Source organism: Vicia villosa, linkage group LG5 (assembly GCF_029867415.1).
Source record: "Vicia villosa cultivar HV-30 ecotype Madison, WI linkage group LG5, Vvil1.0, whole genome shotgun sequence".
In the NCBI taxonomy this organism is placed as follows: Eukaryota; Viridiplantae; Streptophyta; class Magnoliopsida; order Fabales; family Fabaceae; genus Vicia; species Vicia villosa.
This window is the reverse complement of record NC_081184.1, coordinates 3696707-3715415: the sequence shown is the minus strand read 5'-3', so window position 1 is coordinate 3715415 and position 18709 is coordinate 3696707. Positions and strand designations below refer to the sequence as shown.

General features: G+C 31.4%; 1 protein-coding gene across 1 annotated transcript; it reads left to right on the top strand.

Annotated features, from left to right (window-relative positions):
• The first annotated feature begins 5368 nt into the window (after positions 1 to 5368).
• On the top strand, positions 5369 to 5912 carry LOC131606146 (MAPK kinase substrate protein At1g80180-like). The gene has a single exon (XM_058878424.1). It carries the CDS (start codon positions 5389 to 5391, stop codon positions 5698 to 5700), a length of 312 nt encoding a protein of 103 aa, XP_058734407.1. The 5' UTR covers positions 5369 to 5388; the 3' UTR covers positions 5701 to 5912.
• Positions 5913 to 18709: the final 12797 nt, after the last annotated feature.

Genomic DNA, 18709 nt, shown 5'->3' with positions numbered 1-18709 from the left:
ACCTTCGAGCGTAACTGATCTACTTCAGGTATGAACAACCTATCTTTGTAGAATAATAGCCCATTGGAAAATTTGAAGTTAGCACTCTCTGTTCTGTTGTTGAGAACTCCGCTGACCATCTGTTTTCCTGCTTTATCTGTTGTATATAACCTGCGCAACCTGGACAAGAGATCTGGTATGGATGAAGAGAGGGAAAGCAGAACGGGTTCCTCAGCGGTGTACTTGCGGCTCAAAGCATCAGCAACGACGTTGGATTTACCAGGTTTGTAAAATATTTCGAAATTGAACCCCTGTAGTTTAGATGCCCATTTTTGTTGTTCTGGCGTTTGAATTTTCTGTAACAACAAATTTCTTAAACTCTTCTGGTCTGTGTAGATATGAAATTCTTGCCCAATTAAGTACTGACGCCATTTTTTTATTGCTTCTGTGACAGCAAACATTTCCCTGACATAGACCGATGCTGCTTGCATGCGAGGGCACATTTTCTTGCTGAAGAAAGCAATGGGATGGCCTTCCTGGGACAGAACGGCACCAATCGCGATTCCGGATGCATCTGTTTCTACAATGAATTTCTTTGTAAAATTAGGTAGAGTTAAGACCGGCATGTCGGTCATCTTTTTCTGTAAATTTGTAAAGGCTTCGGCCGCCTCTGTACTCCAGACAAACTTAGTGGAACGTAACAAGTCGGTGAGAGGAGCGGCGAGTGTGGCGTACTTTTTTACAAAACGTCGATAAAATCCGGTGAGCCCCAAAAATCCTCTGAGAGCCGTGAGAGAACGTGGTTGAGGCCAATCCAAAATGGCCTTGATTTTTTCTGCATCAGGTGCAACAGTGCCCATAGAAATAACATGTCCAAGATAATGAACCTTAGTAACTGCAAACACACATTTGGAAAGCTTAACAACATAAAAATTAGTCTTCAATAAGTCAAAGATAACCTGCAAATGAGTTAGATGTTCAGTCATAGTGGAGCTATAAATGAGAATGTCATCAAAAAAGACTAAAACAAATTTGCGTAGATAGGGTCGCAAAAGATCGTTCATAGCGGATTGGAAAGTAGAGGGTGCGTTAGTCAAGCCAAAGGGCATGACCAAGAATTCATAGTGTCCGTCGAAAGTACGAAAAGCTGTTTTATGTGTATCTTTTGATGCCATTCGAATCTGGTGATAGCCTGAGCGAAGATCTAATTTGGTGAAAATCTTGGCCTCGCCAAGTTCATCTAGTAATTCATCGATTGTGGGTATGGGGAATCTGTCTTTCACTGTTACAGCATTAAGGGCGCGATAGTCAACACAGAAACGCCATGTTCCGTCTTTTTTTTTTACTAACAAAACTGGTGATGAAAAAGGGCTATGACTAGGTGTAATGAGTCCTTCCTTTAACATATCAGCGATTATTGTTGTCATTGCTGTCTTTTGTGAATGGGGATATCTGTAGGGTTTTACATTGATAGGGGTTGTGTTTGGGAAAAGGTTAATATGATGGTCATGTGGTCTTGGTGGGGGAAGTTTTGTTTGATTTTGGAATATTGTGGGATATTGGTGGAGCAGTTTGGAAATTGGGGGTTCATATTTGTGGGTAAAGTGGTCAAGGGATGTGGGTCAATTGGAGTAATTGTTGTAGGGTTTGGCTGAAGGATCATAAGGTGTAAAGAGGCAATAGAATTCTGGTGGATGAGTTGTTTAAGTTGGTGGAAAGAAGTGTGTTGGGGAAGAGAACATGAATCTCCTTGGATTGTCATGGGTACATTGTTGTGAGTGAAAGTAATAGAGGGTATTGAAAAATCTGCTTGGATAGGGCCAAGTGTACGCAACCATGCCATGCCTAAAACCACATCAGCCCCTTCTATTGGAAGAAGGTAAAAAGGCAGCTTAAATTGTTTTTCCTGTAACATGAGTTTGACATCATTACAAATTCCCTCACATTGAAGATGAGAGCCATTGCCAACCATAACCGAAAAGTGTGGTATAGGAGTAGTATGGAGGTTGAGGTGATGTGCTATTCTTGGTTGGAGAATGTTGTGTGTACTACCCGTATCGACCAGAACCATCACTGTTAAGCCACCAATTAGACCTTTGAATTTTAGTGTTTGAGGTGAGAACTGACCCGTTAAAGCTTGTGTGGATAATTGAAAATAAGTGTCCGCTGGTTCTGTTTCTTTACCACTTTCTTGCTTTTCTTCACCCAACTGCTCTTGGTCGATGATTTCATCATCACATAAAAGAATTAAGAATCTGCCTGTAGCACACTTATGACCGGGAATGAACTTTTCATCGCAATTGAAACATAATCCTTGAGCTCTTCGTTCTTGAATTTGAGCTTGAGATAACTTTTTTATTGGGAGGTGGGAAGTAGAAGGGTTTTTGGGCTGAAAAGGAGTTTGGGCCGAAGGGTTATAATGGGTTTTCTGGTTTGGGGCAGTAGAGGCATTATGAGTGGGTTTGGAATAAGGGCTAACATAGGGTTTTGAAAATTTGGTTTTAGAATCCTTAAGCTTAGCTTCAATCAGTTTTGCTAATCCAATAGCTTGTGAGATGTTTGTGGGCCGTTGAATTGCCATTTCATTTCTAATATCAGCATTAAGACCAGAAATAAAGCAATTTAAAATAGCATCTTGTGGCAGGCCCACCACTTGATTGCCCAAGTGTTCAAATTTTGTTTGAAACTCAGCAACTGTTCCCTCTTGTTTCAATTTAAACAATGCTGCTTGATGGTTGTCATAAGTCGATGGGCCGAATCGCAACTCTAAGGCCCTTGTAAAAGAGGTCCAATCAGATAGTAAATGACTATTATGCATCCATTTAAACCAACTTAAGGCATCACCTTTCATATAAAATGAAATTAGTGACAAACAATTTTCCGGTGGCATATTATAAAAATTAAAAAACTGTTCCGCTTGAAACAACCAATCAAGAGGTGCAGATCCGTCAAACATAGGGAGTTCTAGTTTTGGAGTTCGCGGTGTCGGTAAGGGTGGAATATGGGAGAGATTTTGATATGAAACGTGGGGGAAAAATTGTGAAAAAGGGGGCTAAGGGAATGTGGAAGGGCTGAGTGGATGACAAAATAGGTGGGATAGGGGGATAGGGTAAAAATGTTGTGGGAATGGGGGGATTAGAGTATCTCATGGGTGTTGCTTGTGGGTGTGTGGTAGAAAAGGTAGCAGAATTTCTTAAGGGGGTGTTTGTTGGTGAAAGAGGGTAAAAATTAGCTGCTGTAACCCTAGAATTAGAGGAAGGGTTATGTACCATACCTGAAGGGGATGTTGTTCCATGAACAGTAACAGAGCTTGTGGGAGTTACTGTTCCGTGAACAGTAGCGGGTCCAGCGGTGGTTACTGTTCCGTGAACAGTAGCAGATCTGGTAGTTGTACCAGCTCCGTGAACAGTAGCCGAACTATGAAGGAGAGCTTGTTGTAGATCTTTTTGAGTAGAGATTTTAGTGATGGCAGCCATGAGAGACTCAAATCTAGAATCCTCCATAGATTTGTCATCATCCAACCTTGTTTGGAGGTTAGATAATTCGGTAGAGAGTTGTAGAAATCGGACATCCATTTGTTCTTGATTCTCTTGCATGGCATTGTTGAGGTTTAAAGTGGTTATTTGAAGGGCTTCCTCTAAGATTTCCTTAGAAGAAGGGTTAGGAGGTTTAGGGGGAGCCATGGGAGGAATGAGAGGTAAGAGATGAAAGCACCAATGTTAGATAATTGCTAGGCTAAATTTAGATCAAAAGGCATTAAAAGAAATTGACATTAAACAAAATTCATACTTTCTTCATAGTTCTCATCAAGGAGAAGATACACTTAAATAGCTAGGGTTTTCACCCCACTAATGGGCCATGGGCCAAAAACTCACACAACAAAAATAAAAATTCTGATACAACACCCCTCTTTAATAATAATAATCTTTTAAAGAACTAGGAATCTTTTTAATTCTTTTGGGCCTATTGGGCTGCATAACATATTACATCTCTTCAAACATTCTAAACAAAATAATTATTCTAGAATAAATATATATATATATATATATATATATATATATATATATATATATATATATATATATATATATATATATTCCTTTATTTAACAATTAGGCACTCTTCTTGGTTTTCTTCACCGACCAAGTATCTCATCTATTTTCTACCAATATTATACCATGAATCATTTTATTCACATATACATATATAATTCTTTATAAATACTATTCCCTTCATTCTATATTGTTATAAACAATTTAGTTTTTAAATTTAATTAAAGAATTTAAAAGTAGTGCATTATCGGTGTAAAATTATTTTACATATACAGTTAATCAAAATTTTTACATTTGTTATGTCATATCGGTATTTTAAAAATAAAAATATATTTTATTATGATACATGTCTCTCATTAGTTGACAGTGTAAAAATATTTTACACTGTCAGTGCATTTTCTTTTTTCTCTAAATTCAATATATTATTTATTTAAAAATTCTAGAACGTTAAAATTTATTTATTATAAAAAATTAAATAAATATATTTTATTAATTTTATATTGATAATCTTTAAATTAAATCAATAAAATATTAAAATATTATTTAAATTATTTTTTATTTTACTTTTGAAAATTTTGTTTATTCTTGTCACATTTAGTTTATTTTATAAATATTATACTAATCACTAAATTGATAATTTTGTTCGTTAGATTAAATCCATAAAACTTTATAAAATTATTTGATGATATTTATTATTTTTTAATATATATTTAATATTTTGTTGACTATCACTATCATAAATTATTTTTAAAACATTATTGTTTTTGTAAATGTATAAAATATTAAAATAAAAATATTTTATTTTCTACATATCATATCATTTCTTTCATCTTAAATATCATCTCATCATATATATATATATATATATATATATATATATATATATATATATATATATATATATATATATATATATATATATATATATATATATATATATATATATATATATATATATATATATATATATATATATATATATATATCGTGATTATCATATCTTATTTTTATCTTCTTTTTTACCATCAATTATCATACTATTTCATCAATCCCTTTTAAAATGAGTGTCATTTAAGATTTTTGTACACAAATTAAAAAATATAATAATATTTTCATAAAATATTGTATTAATCTTATAAATATATTAAAACTATAAATTATTTTACAATAAAAATAATTTTAATTTTAAAACAATATTTTTTTCTAAAACAACAATCATTCTAAAACGGAGAGAATATATATCTATACGACAATTTTAATTTAATATTATTTACTACTCAAGAGACCTATATAAACATCTAGATATCTCTATATATTCATCTACTCAGAGAGAGAAAAGTTAGTGAGTGAAAAAGTGATGGCTAGTCTTCCAAGATCTCAAGTATCGTTCAGAAGATCAGGTTCTTCTGGTCTTGTTTGGGATGATACATTCTTATCAGGAGAATTAAACAAACTCAATACAGAACAACAACAATATAAGAATACTACTACTATTGAAGACGACAATAATAATAATAATCTCAAAGAGCATCACACTGGATACCGTACAGTAAAAGTCTCCCCTTCGACGAACGATCCACCGTCTCCGAAAATCTCTGCGTGCGGGTTCTGTAATCCTTTTGCGAAAAAGAGTCAACCGATGAAGCCCGGTACGCGCCGATCGAGGTAGGAATGGTCGCATATTGAATTGAATCGCTGTCTCGAAGCTTTGCCGGAAAAAACACAACAGTGAAATTTGAATTTTGATATCTCTGTTTTGTGTGTCCGAGTTTAGTTTTTCTTTTCTTTTTTATACTGTTGAGTTTGGATTAATGGTTGATTGTAATTATTATGCGTAAGATATTTATTATGCGTAATTACTATATTTAGTTTTCCTTGTTATCCAACTGCTTGAATAATTTATTTCTATATTAGATGATAGTATAAGACTATTTTATAACAGTATTAAATAAAGGGAAAAGCTAACATGTGCCTCAAGGGCATAAGTTAATGAGATATTTATAAAAATATTTTATTGGAACGCGTGTATTCAATGTATCAAAACTTTAAACTTGATTTTATTACATTTAATTATATTTAACTTTTTCTAATTATAGTATCCTTAACATGTGCCATAAGGTCTCATAGAAAATATAACCTGCTTACATGAAAAAGAGAAAAAAAAAGACATCCACAATCAATACCGCACAAGGTTTTTGTTTTTATTTTTAATTTTTTTTAATTGTACCTATAATAATGCATATAAGAAAATAAAATCAAATAGTTTAAGGATGTGTTTATTTTAAGATTAGAAAAAATATTCCTGGAAATTCAATAGAGTTTAATGATTATATACTAACAGTGTAAAATAGTCTTATACTATCAACTTATAACTTAACTTAAAATAACTTAAAATTCTACCATTTCATAACAATAACTTAAAATTTACATTATAATGTGTTGGGATACATGATGATAATTTTATACTCTCAGTACATACCATTTTCTCAATTCAATCTTTTCATGTTTGATTCAAATTTAGAAGAATTATTTCAATTTTTTTATTTCAAAGAATATTATTTACACATAATTCTTTTATTTTTATTCCAAAGCTTAAAGGGTGAGAACATAAAATTTTAGGATCTATTTGGTAAAAATAGTGGTAAGCTTATAACTTATAACTTATGACTTATGGCTAATGACTGATGGCTTATAGCTTATTGAAGTGTTTGGTAAAATTAGCAGTTCAATTAACTAAATATAAAATAACATAAAAAATATTTAATATATAATTTTTTATTTTAAATTAAAATAAATTATAAGCGTTAAAAATGATTTTTAATTAAAATAATAAGGATAAAAAGGAAAGAAAAAATAATAAGCTATAAGACATAAGCTAAAACGCTATTTGAAATAGCGTATGGAAAATAAGCTATAAGCTAGTAAAATAAGCTATAAGCTCGTGATGAAAAGACCGTTATCAAACGGGTCTAAATTATCATATGAGCTTATAAGACACATGACATAAGCTATAAACTCGAAAACATGTCTTACTAAATAAAATCTTAATGGGAATAAGTTCTACTAAATGACTAACTATAACTTCACACTACTAATCACATTTGTTTATTTATTTATTTTAATTTTATATTAAAAAAATTTACAATTATTATAGGACTCAACTAGAACAACACATTTTAGTTAATGAAGAAACAATAGCGGCAACAAATTTTATCTAGTTTGAGATACAATAAGAAGAAATATAAGCAGTATGAAGCTGTTGTGTAGGCTTCTTCCTCCTTAAATTTCTTCTTCATTGCTTCACAAACTAGATGAACTTCAGAATTGATTCTTGTTCCACGATCAATTTCAATAATAGGTGCAATTAGTTCCACGATTCCTGTTCCACAAGCTAGATAAATTTTTTCATTGCTCACAAATTTATAATATTTGGTTCTGTTGTATGATGTTGTTTGAGTTTCTTATATAATATGTAGATGGCTTGTTTTATCCATACACCTCACTTAAAATATATTCAATTTAAATTGACATAGATACTATAAAGTGAAAATTAAATTGTGTTTGAAAACCAACTTAAACAAACCATTGTTTTCGGATTGCATGTGTCCCATCTTTCATTTGAAGTGTGTTTGGTTGAGAGAAGAAATTGAGAAGAGTGAAAGAGGTGAGAAAGAGTATAAGAACAGAGAAATAAATGAGAAATATAGTAGATTTAAGGTATTGATTTGTATAAAAGAAAGAGAAGAAAAATAGAATAAAAAGAAATATGTTTGATTTTTAAAAAGACAAAAGTGTCTTTAAGTTTAATTTTAATATTTTATTATAAATATGATTTATTAAAAATATTAATATATAATTATGTTTATATTAATATATATTATTTTTTAGAAAAAGTAAAATAATATTTTTTTATTAAAATATAAATATAAGATTTTTATTTAAAGAGTAGAGTTTTAACTTTAATGTTTATTAAGATTAAGATTAATATAGAAATAGAAAAACTTATTCAACCATAATATAAAAGAATAAATAAATTATTATTTTTTTAACTAATACTAAAATTTTATTTTTAAACTGTATTATTCTTTACGATCAATTTTTATTTATGTGCAAAGATGTAAAACTAAATCAAAAAAATAAGACAACTAATTTTTCAGTAATTAACAGTAAAATTTATGTTTCTACAATATTCTTTACCACCCCAAAACTCATCAATGCAAGGAGGATATAAAGATGTTTTATTTTTATTTTTATTTTAAATAGAAGTAGAAATATAAGGATGAAGAATGAGCAAAAGTTATAAAATTACTCCTTCTCTCGCCTTTTTTTTTTTTTTTCTGTTTTAAGGAAAAATAAAAAAATTACCGGTCCTACTATATTTTAATCTCTCTTCTCTATTTCTTTCATTTCCAAACTAGTAATATACTCGTGCGTCTGCACGGGTAAAAATTATTTAATAGTGTAAAATTATATTGTAAATTGAGAGTTGTGTTTATGTATATTTAGCTGCAAATTAAAATAAAAATTTCGTGTCTCAAATAAAGACAGTTGTTAATTAAAAAATAAGATATTTTACTGATAATGCCCCGTGAAAAAAATAAAAATTTTGACATTTGAAAATAAAAATTGTGTCTTAAATAAAGGTAAATGTTTATTAAAATAAAATATATAGCTGCAAATTAAAAATAAAAATTTCGTGACTCAAATAAAGACAATTGTTAATTAAAAAAAAGATATTTTCATGATAATGCCCCGTGAGAAAAATAAAAAAAATTTGATATTTGAAAATAAGAATTTTGTGTTTTAAATAAAGGTAAATGTTTTTTAAAATAAAATATATATTTTGTTGATAGTGGCTCGTGAGAAAACGAAAATAATTTGACATTTAAAAATATAAATTTTGTGTCTCAAATAAAAAAATGTTAATTAAAATAAAATAGGCGTGAGAAAAAGAGAAATTTAACTGACAATGATTCGTGAGAAAAGAGAAATTTTGAAATTTTAATATAAACATTTCGTCTAAATTTTAAAAATATATTAATTAATATTTTTAATAATAGTAAATAAATAAAAATGATTTTATATAGTGTAAATTTTTTTAAAATATAAATATAAATTTAAAATAAATTATTTTATTGTAAAATGAATAATAATATTGATTTAAATTCAATTGTATTGAATAATTTTATATAAAAATAAATAAAAAATTCGTAAGATAAAGAAAAAAAAAGAGAAATTTTAATGTTTGAAAAAAAATTCATTGTGAAATTCAAACCATAATGATTTTAATGAAGTGGTTTTAGTGAAGAGAGGGATAAAAGCTATTTAGAAGTGAAGTGGAAGTGTGTTGAAATGGGAGGGTGGGTGTAAGATGGTTTTAGTGAAAAGAAAATATATGTTGTGAAAATTATTGGATTGTCCATTGGTTTATTACATGTGACAACATGAGAAATGATAGGAAGATTGGAAAAATAGGTTGATTATGAATAGACCGTTTTGACCTTTGTACTTTGTAAATTTAAAAATAGAAAATGACATTTTAGAGAGTATGGTGGTATCTTCTATTAATTGCTAGATAGTTGACAACTTTGATATGACACCTCTCTCTGTACTCTCTCTATTCAACCTCTCTAATCTGTTTTTTTCTTCAAACAAACACACTTTTAATGTTCTTTTACATATAGATTATGATATAATGACGTGGCTCCTCAGATGTATCGTTGTCTTCGATTATAGTTATGCTTCATTAACTACAAGAAATTTAATTATAATCGAAAACAACAATGTATTTAAGGAGTTAGACCAATAAACCACAATATATATGTAAAATAGCATGAAATGCACAATGAGACGCATGCAATTAGAAAATAATGGTTTGTTTAAGTTAGTTTTCAAGAATAGCTTATTTTTCAAATTGTAGACTTCTTCATCAATTTGAAAGCTTTTATTTCTTTAGTGAGGTGTATGAGAAACAATCAATTTAAATATTATATAATAAACTCTAGGCACTTTTCACAATGGTTATAGATTGTAATCGTGATCAAAGGTCATTTATGATTTACATAATTTGTGTCGATGGGTTTCGAACCCAATGCCTATGTAAGTATCACAACAGTTTATAAGTATAACCATTGCAATAAGTGGCGCGCGTCATGCCTTTCAATAACGATTTCTAGACCGTGATAGAAACGACGAACTTACAGCACACCCTACTTATCAACAGTGTGACCCGCGTGATGGTATCATTTTTTCAACTGTTGTGAAATAGGTTTTATGTAGCAGTGTTTTCTCTCTTTCTCTCTCTCTCTCTCTCTCTCCCTCTCCCCTAAACCCTTATTCATCAATTATGTGATTGTATGTTCCAACAATATTCTAATATGTATTGTATAGGTGTCATGATATAAAATGTTTAGTTACGGTTATACTATATAAAATGTTAATAACATGAATGTCTAAACTTCAAACACTCATTTAATTAAATTTAAATATATAATTAATCCACCTGTAATTTTTTGTTTTAGTTTGTTCATTATAAATGTTTTTAATTTTGCTTTTAATTCTTATTATTTTCTTCTAATATTTATAAAAAAAAATTATATTGTAATGAATGTGTAATATGTATAATTTAAATTTAGTCCATATAATTTTAATCCTTTTCAAATTTATAATATGTGGAATAATTCAATTAATATAAATTAAATCATACCATTAAAAATAGTAATTAATATATCCTAAAATATATCAATCATCTCAAATCAATTACTTTTTATAAATATGAACTAAAAAGAATGAAATATTTCTTATTGGACAGATCCACCAACAAGATATATTTTGGGGTCCATACATAATTTGGTTGAGGTAATGATTATTATATCATGATGATCTGAACATACACAAACTAGCATTTCATTAATTTAGGAAATTTCTTTACCCACCCCCTCTTTTCTTGGTCACCTCTGATGAAAAACTCAAAATACCCTCACTTCAGAAATGTATTTCCAAAACGCTTATTTTTTTTTCAAAATTTGTCTTATTTCGGAAATGCACTTTCGAAAACACAAAAAAAAAGTGTTTTCGGAAATGCATTTCCGAAAACACCCCTTTTTTGTGTTTTCGGAGATGCATTTCCGAAAACACTTTTTTTTTTGGGAGGGGGTGTCTTCCGATATACACTTCCGAAATATTCCAAAAACAAATTGGTCTTGGAATGTTTCGGATATACACTTCCGAAAGAATTCAATAATTATTAAAAAATTAAAATCAAGGAGAATCAATATAATTAATAGGTATAAAATCAAGGTGAATCAATAAAATCAAGGTGAATCAAAATTTCCTAAACAATTTTCACGTTAAAAATTATTTTACTAACTTATATAAACAAAAACATCTTAATTTCATAAGTAAATTTTGAATTATGTAAAATTAAATATAATATAATATATAAATTTTGTAAGTTTTTTTTTTTAATAAGCAATTTGTATCTAGCGGGTTTCGAACCTGAGATAAATTTTGTAAGTTAATAATTATTAATTTTGTAAGTGAAATATATAAATATATAATAATTAGTATATAAATATATAATGATTATTATAAATTAAAACACTCATTGTTTTAATTTTTATAATTATTATATAAATGTATAAATATATTTATAATTAATATATAATAATTATTATATAAATATATAATAGTTTTTATAAATATATAATAATTATTATAATTATTATATAAATATATAAATTAAAATACTCATTTTTTTAATTATTTTTGTAAATATATAAATATATAATAATTATTATAAATATATAGAAATAAAAAATATAAATATAAATATATAAATAAAAAATATAAATATAAATAAAAAATATAAATATAAATATATAAAAAATATAAATATAAATATATAAAAAATATAAATATAAATATATAAATAAAAAATATAAATATAAATATATAAATAATATAAATATATAAATATAATAATTATATAAATAAAAAATTATAACTCATTTTGTAAGTGAAATTATTTTAATTTTTTTAATTAAAATTATATTAAATTTTAAAATATGAATCAAAATAGAAATATATAATAATTATTATTCATAACTCATAAATTATATCAAAATATATAATTATTATTATTCATTACTCATAAATTATATCAAATTTATGATATGTGAATTAATTAATATCCTAAAATTAATTTTTGGGATTTTTTTAGATTTTTTTTTGTTGTTTCGGAGATGCATCTCCGAATTAGTCAAAATCCCAATTTTTGGAATTTTTTCGGAAATGCACTTTCGAAGTCTGAAAAAATTTAGAAAAAAAAATATTTCGGAAATGCATTTCCGAAGCGGGGTCAAATGAGGTTTTCGCTGAGGGTGACCCCCATAGGGAGGTGAGTAAAGAAAAAATCTTAATTTATCTTTATCTTTGTTTATTCAAAACTTATTTTTCAATGTGATATGTGTTGATTCAAATAGAAGATTAAACAAAAGTTACTTCAACATATAAAAAAAAATTGAGACTTGACAAAGATTTGTTTTATCGTTGAAACTTGAGACTATTGAACAAATAGAAAAATTTGATGAATACAACTCGACATATTAAAAGAACAAACAAATAAAATCAAATTTATATGTATAAAGGTTCAATGTAGGTAGTCCAAAATCTCATCTAAATATAATTGATTTGAAAGTTGAACAAAGAATTTGTCCAAATCAAGAATGTTTCCTTTTGGACATTTTAGAACAAATTCCAATGTTCCATCCACCAGAAATTGGAAGTTATCACTCGTGCAGGTCCTTGGGGCCAGTAATCACTTATTCGTGTTTGGAAGGAATCATAATCTAACATTATAATTTCCCATCAACGACTCCTTCTTCTCAATCATCTTTTGGGATATCATGTTGCTTTCCAACAATTACTATTTATAATATAATTTTTTTAAAATAGGAAATGAGAAGTTATGAAGCACAGACACCTTGAATACGATTCCAACATGAACATAATAATATCTGTAATAATTTGAAAAAATTAATAAGTTAAACGTAATTATAAGTGTTAGTACATGTATCCGACCCCGATCCTGACACATACATATATAATTTTTTCAAAAATGCCGATGCTATGTAGGTGTTGAGAATGCAAGAGCAATGGCAAAAGGCAAGAGCAATATTATATCAAATGCTATAAGAATCACAAGAAAGATATCATATTTCCACACAAAAGTTAAGATATTTGAATAAATACGAATTATCTCTTGTTTCTTTCTTTTTTTTTTTGAAAAAAAGTCAATTCATGAAACTGAGCACAAGTATTAAATGCTATCCGTACAACATTGCTATTACGATATTAAAATAGGGGACAACTTCTCCACCTTTCTCAAAAAGTTGGGTAGTGTATCTTCAACCAATCAGAAGATTCCATTTAATTTTAACATATTTAATTAATTATAAAATAATACAATTATTAGATGTTTCCAAGACATTTTACATTGGAGGTAACTTTACCCAACTTTTTGAGTTGGGTAGATAAGAATTCACCATTAAAATAACATATTACCCCTTGCAAATAAGCACAAATGACAATAATGTTACCCCATCAATAATGCAAACTAATGATTAAGTAGGCTAATTAACCAGCGAATGTACACTAATCAATTTTAACCAAAGCAATCAATTTTTCATATAGAATTAGGGGTATTGTCGGAGACGTTTTGTACTTCCGGTTAAAATGATTGATTCCTCACGCAAAGTCAGGGTTGTTGTTAGAGACACTTTGTACATCAAACTAAACAATCACGACCCACCCATATCTGATAGTTGGACACTCCATATGTCTTGGTGGGTTGGCCACTCGTCTACCTCTAACTAGGTTTTCACCCGGCGGGGGAAAGAGAACCGAACCTTGGCCGACAACGGTCTTAGTGACATCGAATAAACTTTGGGAGAAACCTAGCAAGTTTACAAGGATATGAAGTTATGCATCTAGGATAGGGATGACAATGGACATGGTTTGACAGGGTACTATAGTACCCATCCCCATATTTGCAAATTGAAAAAAATGTCGTACCCGAACCCATACTTGCTTGGACAACAACTTTAATATGCGTACCTATGCCTTGTGGGTATGTAAGTACCCATACCGGTACTCGTTATCCGCATTTCTAATAAAAATAAATAGATCAAATATAAAATATCATATCATTTGACGTTTTTAATAAAACTAAAAAGTCTTCAAAAAAATTTCGTACATATATTAAATATATAATGGTTTAACATTGAAGTAATTTTTAAATTTATAGACATAAATATTTATAATATAATATAAGTTAAATATATAAATATATATATAATGTGCGAGTATGGGGTGGGGTGGGTACTAAGGTGCTCATACACGCACCTATACCCACTAATTTTATATTGTATAAAAAGATTTAATCGACAATTTAAGGTGCCACCACGACAACCATCAAAGACTTTTCAACATATTTATTATCATGCAGCAGAAAATCACATCATAACATCTTCAATTTAAAAACTTCTCAAATAAAGTATCAAAGTCTAAGCAACATTTACTCAAACAAAATAAAAATGCTCAGTTCCCGATGTTACAAGATCATAATGTAACACCCCAGTCTGCTTTCGGGACGATCGACTGGCCCCACAAACCAACACGGGTCTTTTCAGCATGCTTTGACCTCACTCGCACGCATTCCAGGAAACTTCCCAGAAGGTCACCCATCCCAATACTACTCCAAGTCAAGCACGCTTAACTGTGGAGTTCTTATGGAATGAGCTACCGAAAAGAAGATGCATCTTGTTGGTATAGGTAGTACCTATCAATCCTTATAAGACATCTTTCAACCATGCAGTCTCATCCCTGCACAGCCTCCGGATCCCTCTCATTCCGATGTGGCGACCACCCTAGCCCCCATTGGCCTCAGGTGTTCCATGCGGTGCAACCACCCCTCGCCTTCTTCGGCCTCGGGTGTTACATGCCCACCAGCTTCCGCATGGTTCGTCCTCGAACCACATCGTACTGGGAGAGGTTTGGCTCTGATACCATTTGTAACGCCCCAGACTGCTTTCGGGATGATCGACTGACCCCACAAACCAACACGAGTCTTTTCAGCATGCTTTGACCTCACTCGCACGCTTTCCGGGAAACTTCCCAGAAGGTCACCCATCCCAATACTACTCCAAGTCAAGCACGCTTAACTGTGGAGTTCTTACGGAACGGGCTCCCGAAAACAAGATTGATACCATTTGTAACGCCCCAGACTGCTTTCGGGATGATCGACTGACCCCACAAACCAACACAGGTCTTTCCAGCATGCTTTGACCTCACTCGCACGCTTTCTGAGAAACTTCCCAGAAGGTCACCCATCCCAATACTACTCCAAGTCAAGCACGCTTAACTGTGAAGTTCTTATTGAACGGACTCCCGAAGAGAAGATGCATCTTGTTTGTATAGGTAGTACCTATCAATCCTTATAAGACATCTTTCAACCATGCAGTCTCATCCCTGCACAGCCTCCGGATCCCTCTCATTCCGATGTGGCGACCAACCTTGCCTTTTTCGGCCTCGGTTGTTACATGCCCACCAGCTTCCGCATGGTTCGTCCTCGAACCACATCGTACTGGGAGAGGTCTGGCTCTGATACCATTTGTAACACCCAGTCTGCTTTCGGGACGATCGACTGGCCCCACAAACCAACACGGGTCTTTTCAGCATGCTTTGACCTCACTCGCACGCATTCCAGGAAACTTCCCAGAAGGTCACCCATCCCAATACTACTCCAAGTCAAGCACGCTTAACTGTGGAGTTCTTATGGAATGAGCTACCGAAAAGAAGATGCATCTTGTTGGTATAGGTAGTACCTATCAATCCTTATAAGACATCTTTCAACCATGCAGTCTCATCCCTGCACAGCCTCCGGATCCCTCTCATTCCGATGTGGCGACCACCCTAGCCCCCATTGGCCTCAGGTGTTCCATGCGGTGCAACCACCCCTCGCCTTCTTCGGCCTCGGGTGTTACATGCCCACCAGCTTCCGCATGGTTCGTCCTCGAACCACATCGTACTGGGAGAGGTTTGGCTCTGATACCATTTGTAACGCCCCAGACTGCTTTCGGGATGATCGACTGACCCCACAAACCAACACGAGTCTTTTCAGCATGCTTTGACCTCACTCACACGCTTTCCAGGAAACTTCCCAGAAGGTCACCCATCCCAATACTACTCCAAGTCAAGCACGCTTAACTGTGAAGTTCTTATTGAACGGGCTCCCGAAAACAAGATGCATCTTCTTTTCGGGAGCCCGTTCCGTAAGAACTCCACAGTTAAGCGTGCTTGACTTGGAGTAGTATTGGGATGGGTGACCTTCTGGGAAGTTTCCCGGAAAGCGTGCGAGTGAGGTCAAAGCATGCTGAAAAGACTCGTGTTGGTTTGTGGGGTTAGTCGATCATCCCGAAAGCAGTCTGGGGCGTTACACATAACACTAAAACCACTAAAGATAAACGATAAACAAATGAAGGTAAGCTCCAACAAGTTATTTCCACTCACATAAAAAAAAATCTAATCCTGATTATCAGAAAGATGTCCATGGTTGACAACATAAAATAAAAGGGGTGAAAAACAAATTATATTAACACATATCAAAACAAATTAAAAGTTAATTACAATTCACAACATAATTCTAAAGAGAGTAAGGGTCTCTCTTCTACCCTTTCATGCAAAACACCAAATATCTAAGCATTTTCTCTACCTCGAATTTTCAGCAGCAACTTGTAGCTCTAACAATGGATTATCCTTCTCTCTCAAACCCTTCTTCTCTAGCCCCGTCTCCTTGTGTTCTTGCTTCCTTTCTCCAAAATTTATAATCTCACCTGACTAATTTTAGCTCTAGGTTAATATTAACCCTTATATATATATATATAAAAGATTAATCTAATTATTCAAACTCTCTAATAATTATATTTTCATCCCCTAATATTCACCCTTATTTCTCCTTATTCTCTATATTTTCTCTTTATTCCGTTTTGAACCATAACTCTATATATCCTACAATTTTCTATTTATTTTAATCATCTCTAACTACTCTACTCACCCACCAAGACTCTCGCAACACTCCCACCATATATCTCATACACATATAAAATAATAACTTATTTAATTAAAAGCATATCAAATACTAAATAATTAAATAAAAACACGAACAATTTAATTAAATAAATTAATCAAATTTCAAGATGCTATAAACTTCACCAACTGACCTTTTCGGTATTGAGCCTCTTCTGAAAGATCATTCTCAATATATGTGAAACAGGTCGATACATTGTCATCTACTTTATTGCCAACATCACAAATGATAGTTTGATCTCCCGAGCTGATGGGGGTCACCAAGAAAAATTGATCCAAAAAAAGAGAGTTCCGAAAGAGGTTTGAAACCATGAATGTTTGGTTTGAAGCGGAGTAATCCTCTACCTCTAGACGGAGACGTCGGATCATAGAGACATTTGAAAATATGAAGAAAAAGGAACACATAGGGTTTCCCCTTTCACATGCTCGCACGCACCAATACTGGTAAAGTCTCATATATGCCCAACATGAAGGGTGGAGTTGTGAGGGAGCCATGACCAGATTGTTCAATACCTCTACCTCAAAAACGATGAAAGGAAGACAAATGCCCATGATGGATAAAACACATTCATAAAAAAGAATGACACAAATTTCATACTTGTCATATACCATTTTGTCTTCATAGTAAACTCAATTTCCTAGTTAAAATACAAGCTACCTTTGTAGAAACACCATCAAAACCGCCCGGTTTGGCGAAAACAGAAATAGTGGAAGAATAAGCAGAATCCATCCAAGAAGATGGAGTATTATTTTGAGACTTACTAATAATTTTATGTGATTTCTTGTTCATAATATGCACTAATTTTGAAGTTACAGAAAGTGAAATATAGAAGGAGAAAACAATGAAACTGTCAAACTGGAAAAAGAATACTTAGAAGAGGAATAAAATACTTATCACGTGAAGATAAACTATGTTCTAGTAGGAAAAAAGACTTCACCAAACATGTCTAAATCTTTCACACGTAAAACTCAAGTATTTAAGTTCCCAAAAACCGTCATGATGATATCTACGAAAAGACATTTGAAGTATGACTCATTGAATACATGGTTCTTTAAACAATTAAAGCGACCATCTGTCGTCTATCTCAAACAACCAGGAAATAGTCGCCATCCGGAGTCATAATAACAAGCCCGTGATTACTTATGCCTAGGCAAAGGCTTTGGGGACAAGTGTTTTGGGCTAATCAGAAAGACCCTGGACGAACTAAGCTAACCATTCTATCTCGGCCTACATTTTGAAAAAGGTCTCATTCCATCAAGAATCTTCTTAATCATCGAAGACATTTAGTTTTACGATCCCATGAGATCTCAACCGTAAAGCACATCTAACAATCATCCGCGAAAAAATGGCAAACAAATAACTAGTTCGTTATTTTTATCTTTTTATATATATAGAGTAGGCGCCAAATCAAGGTAATAAATTTCAAATACAATTTTATTTCGCTCTTCTTCTTCTTCATATTCTGACTTGAGGGTTTGAGTGATAATCTTGCGGGTGCCCCCACTCCACCACATCAGAGACAAAGATCCAT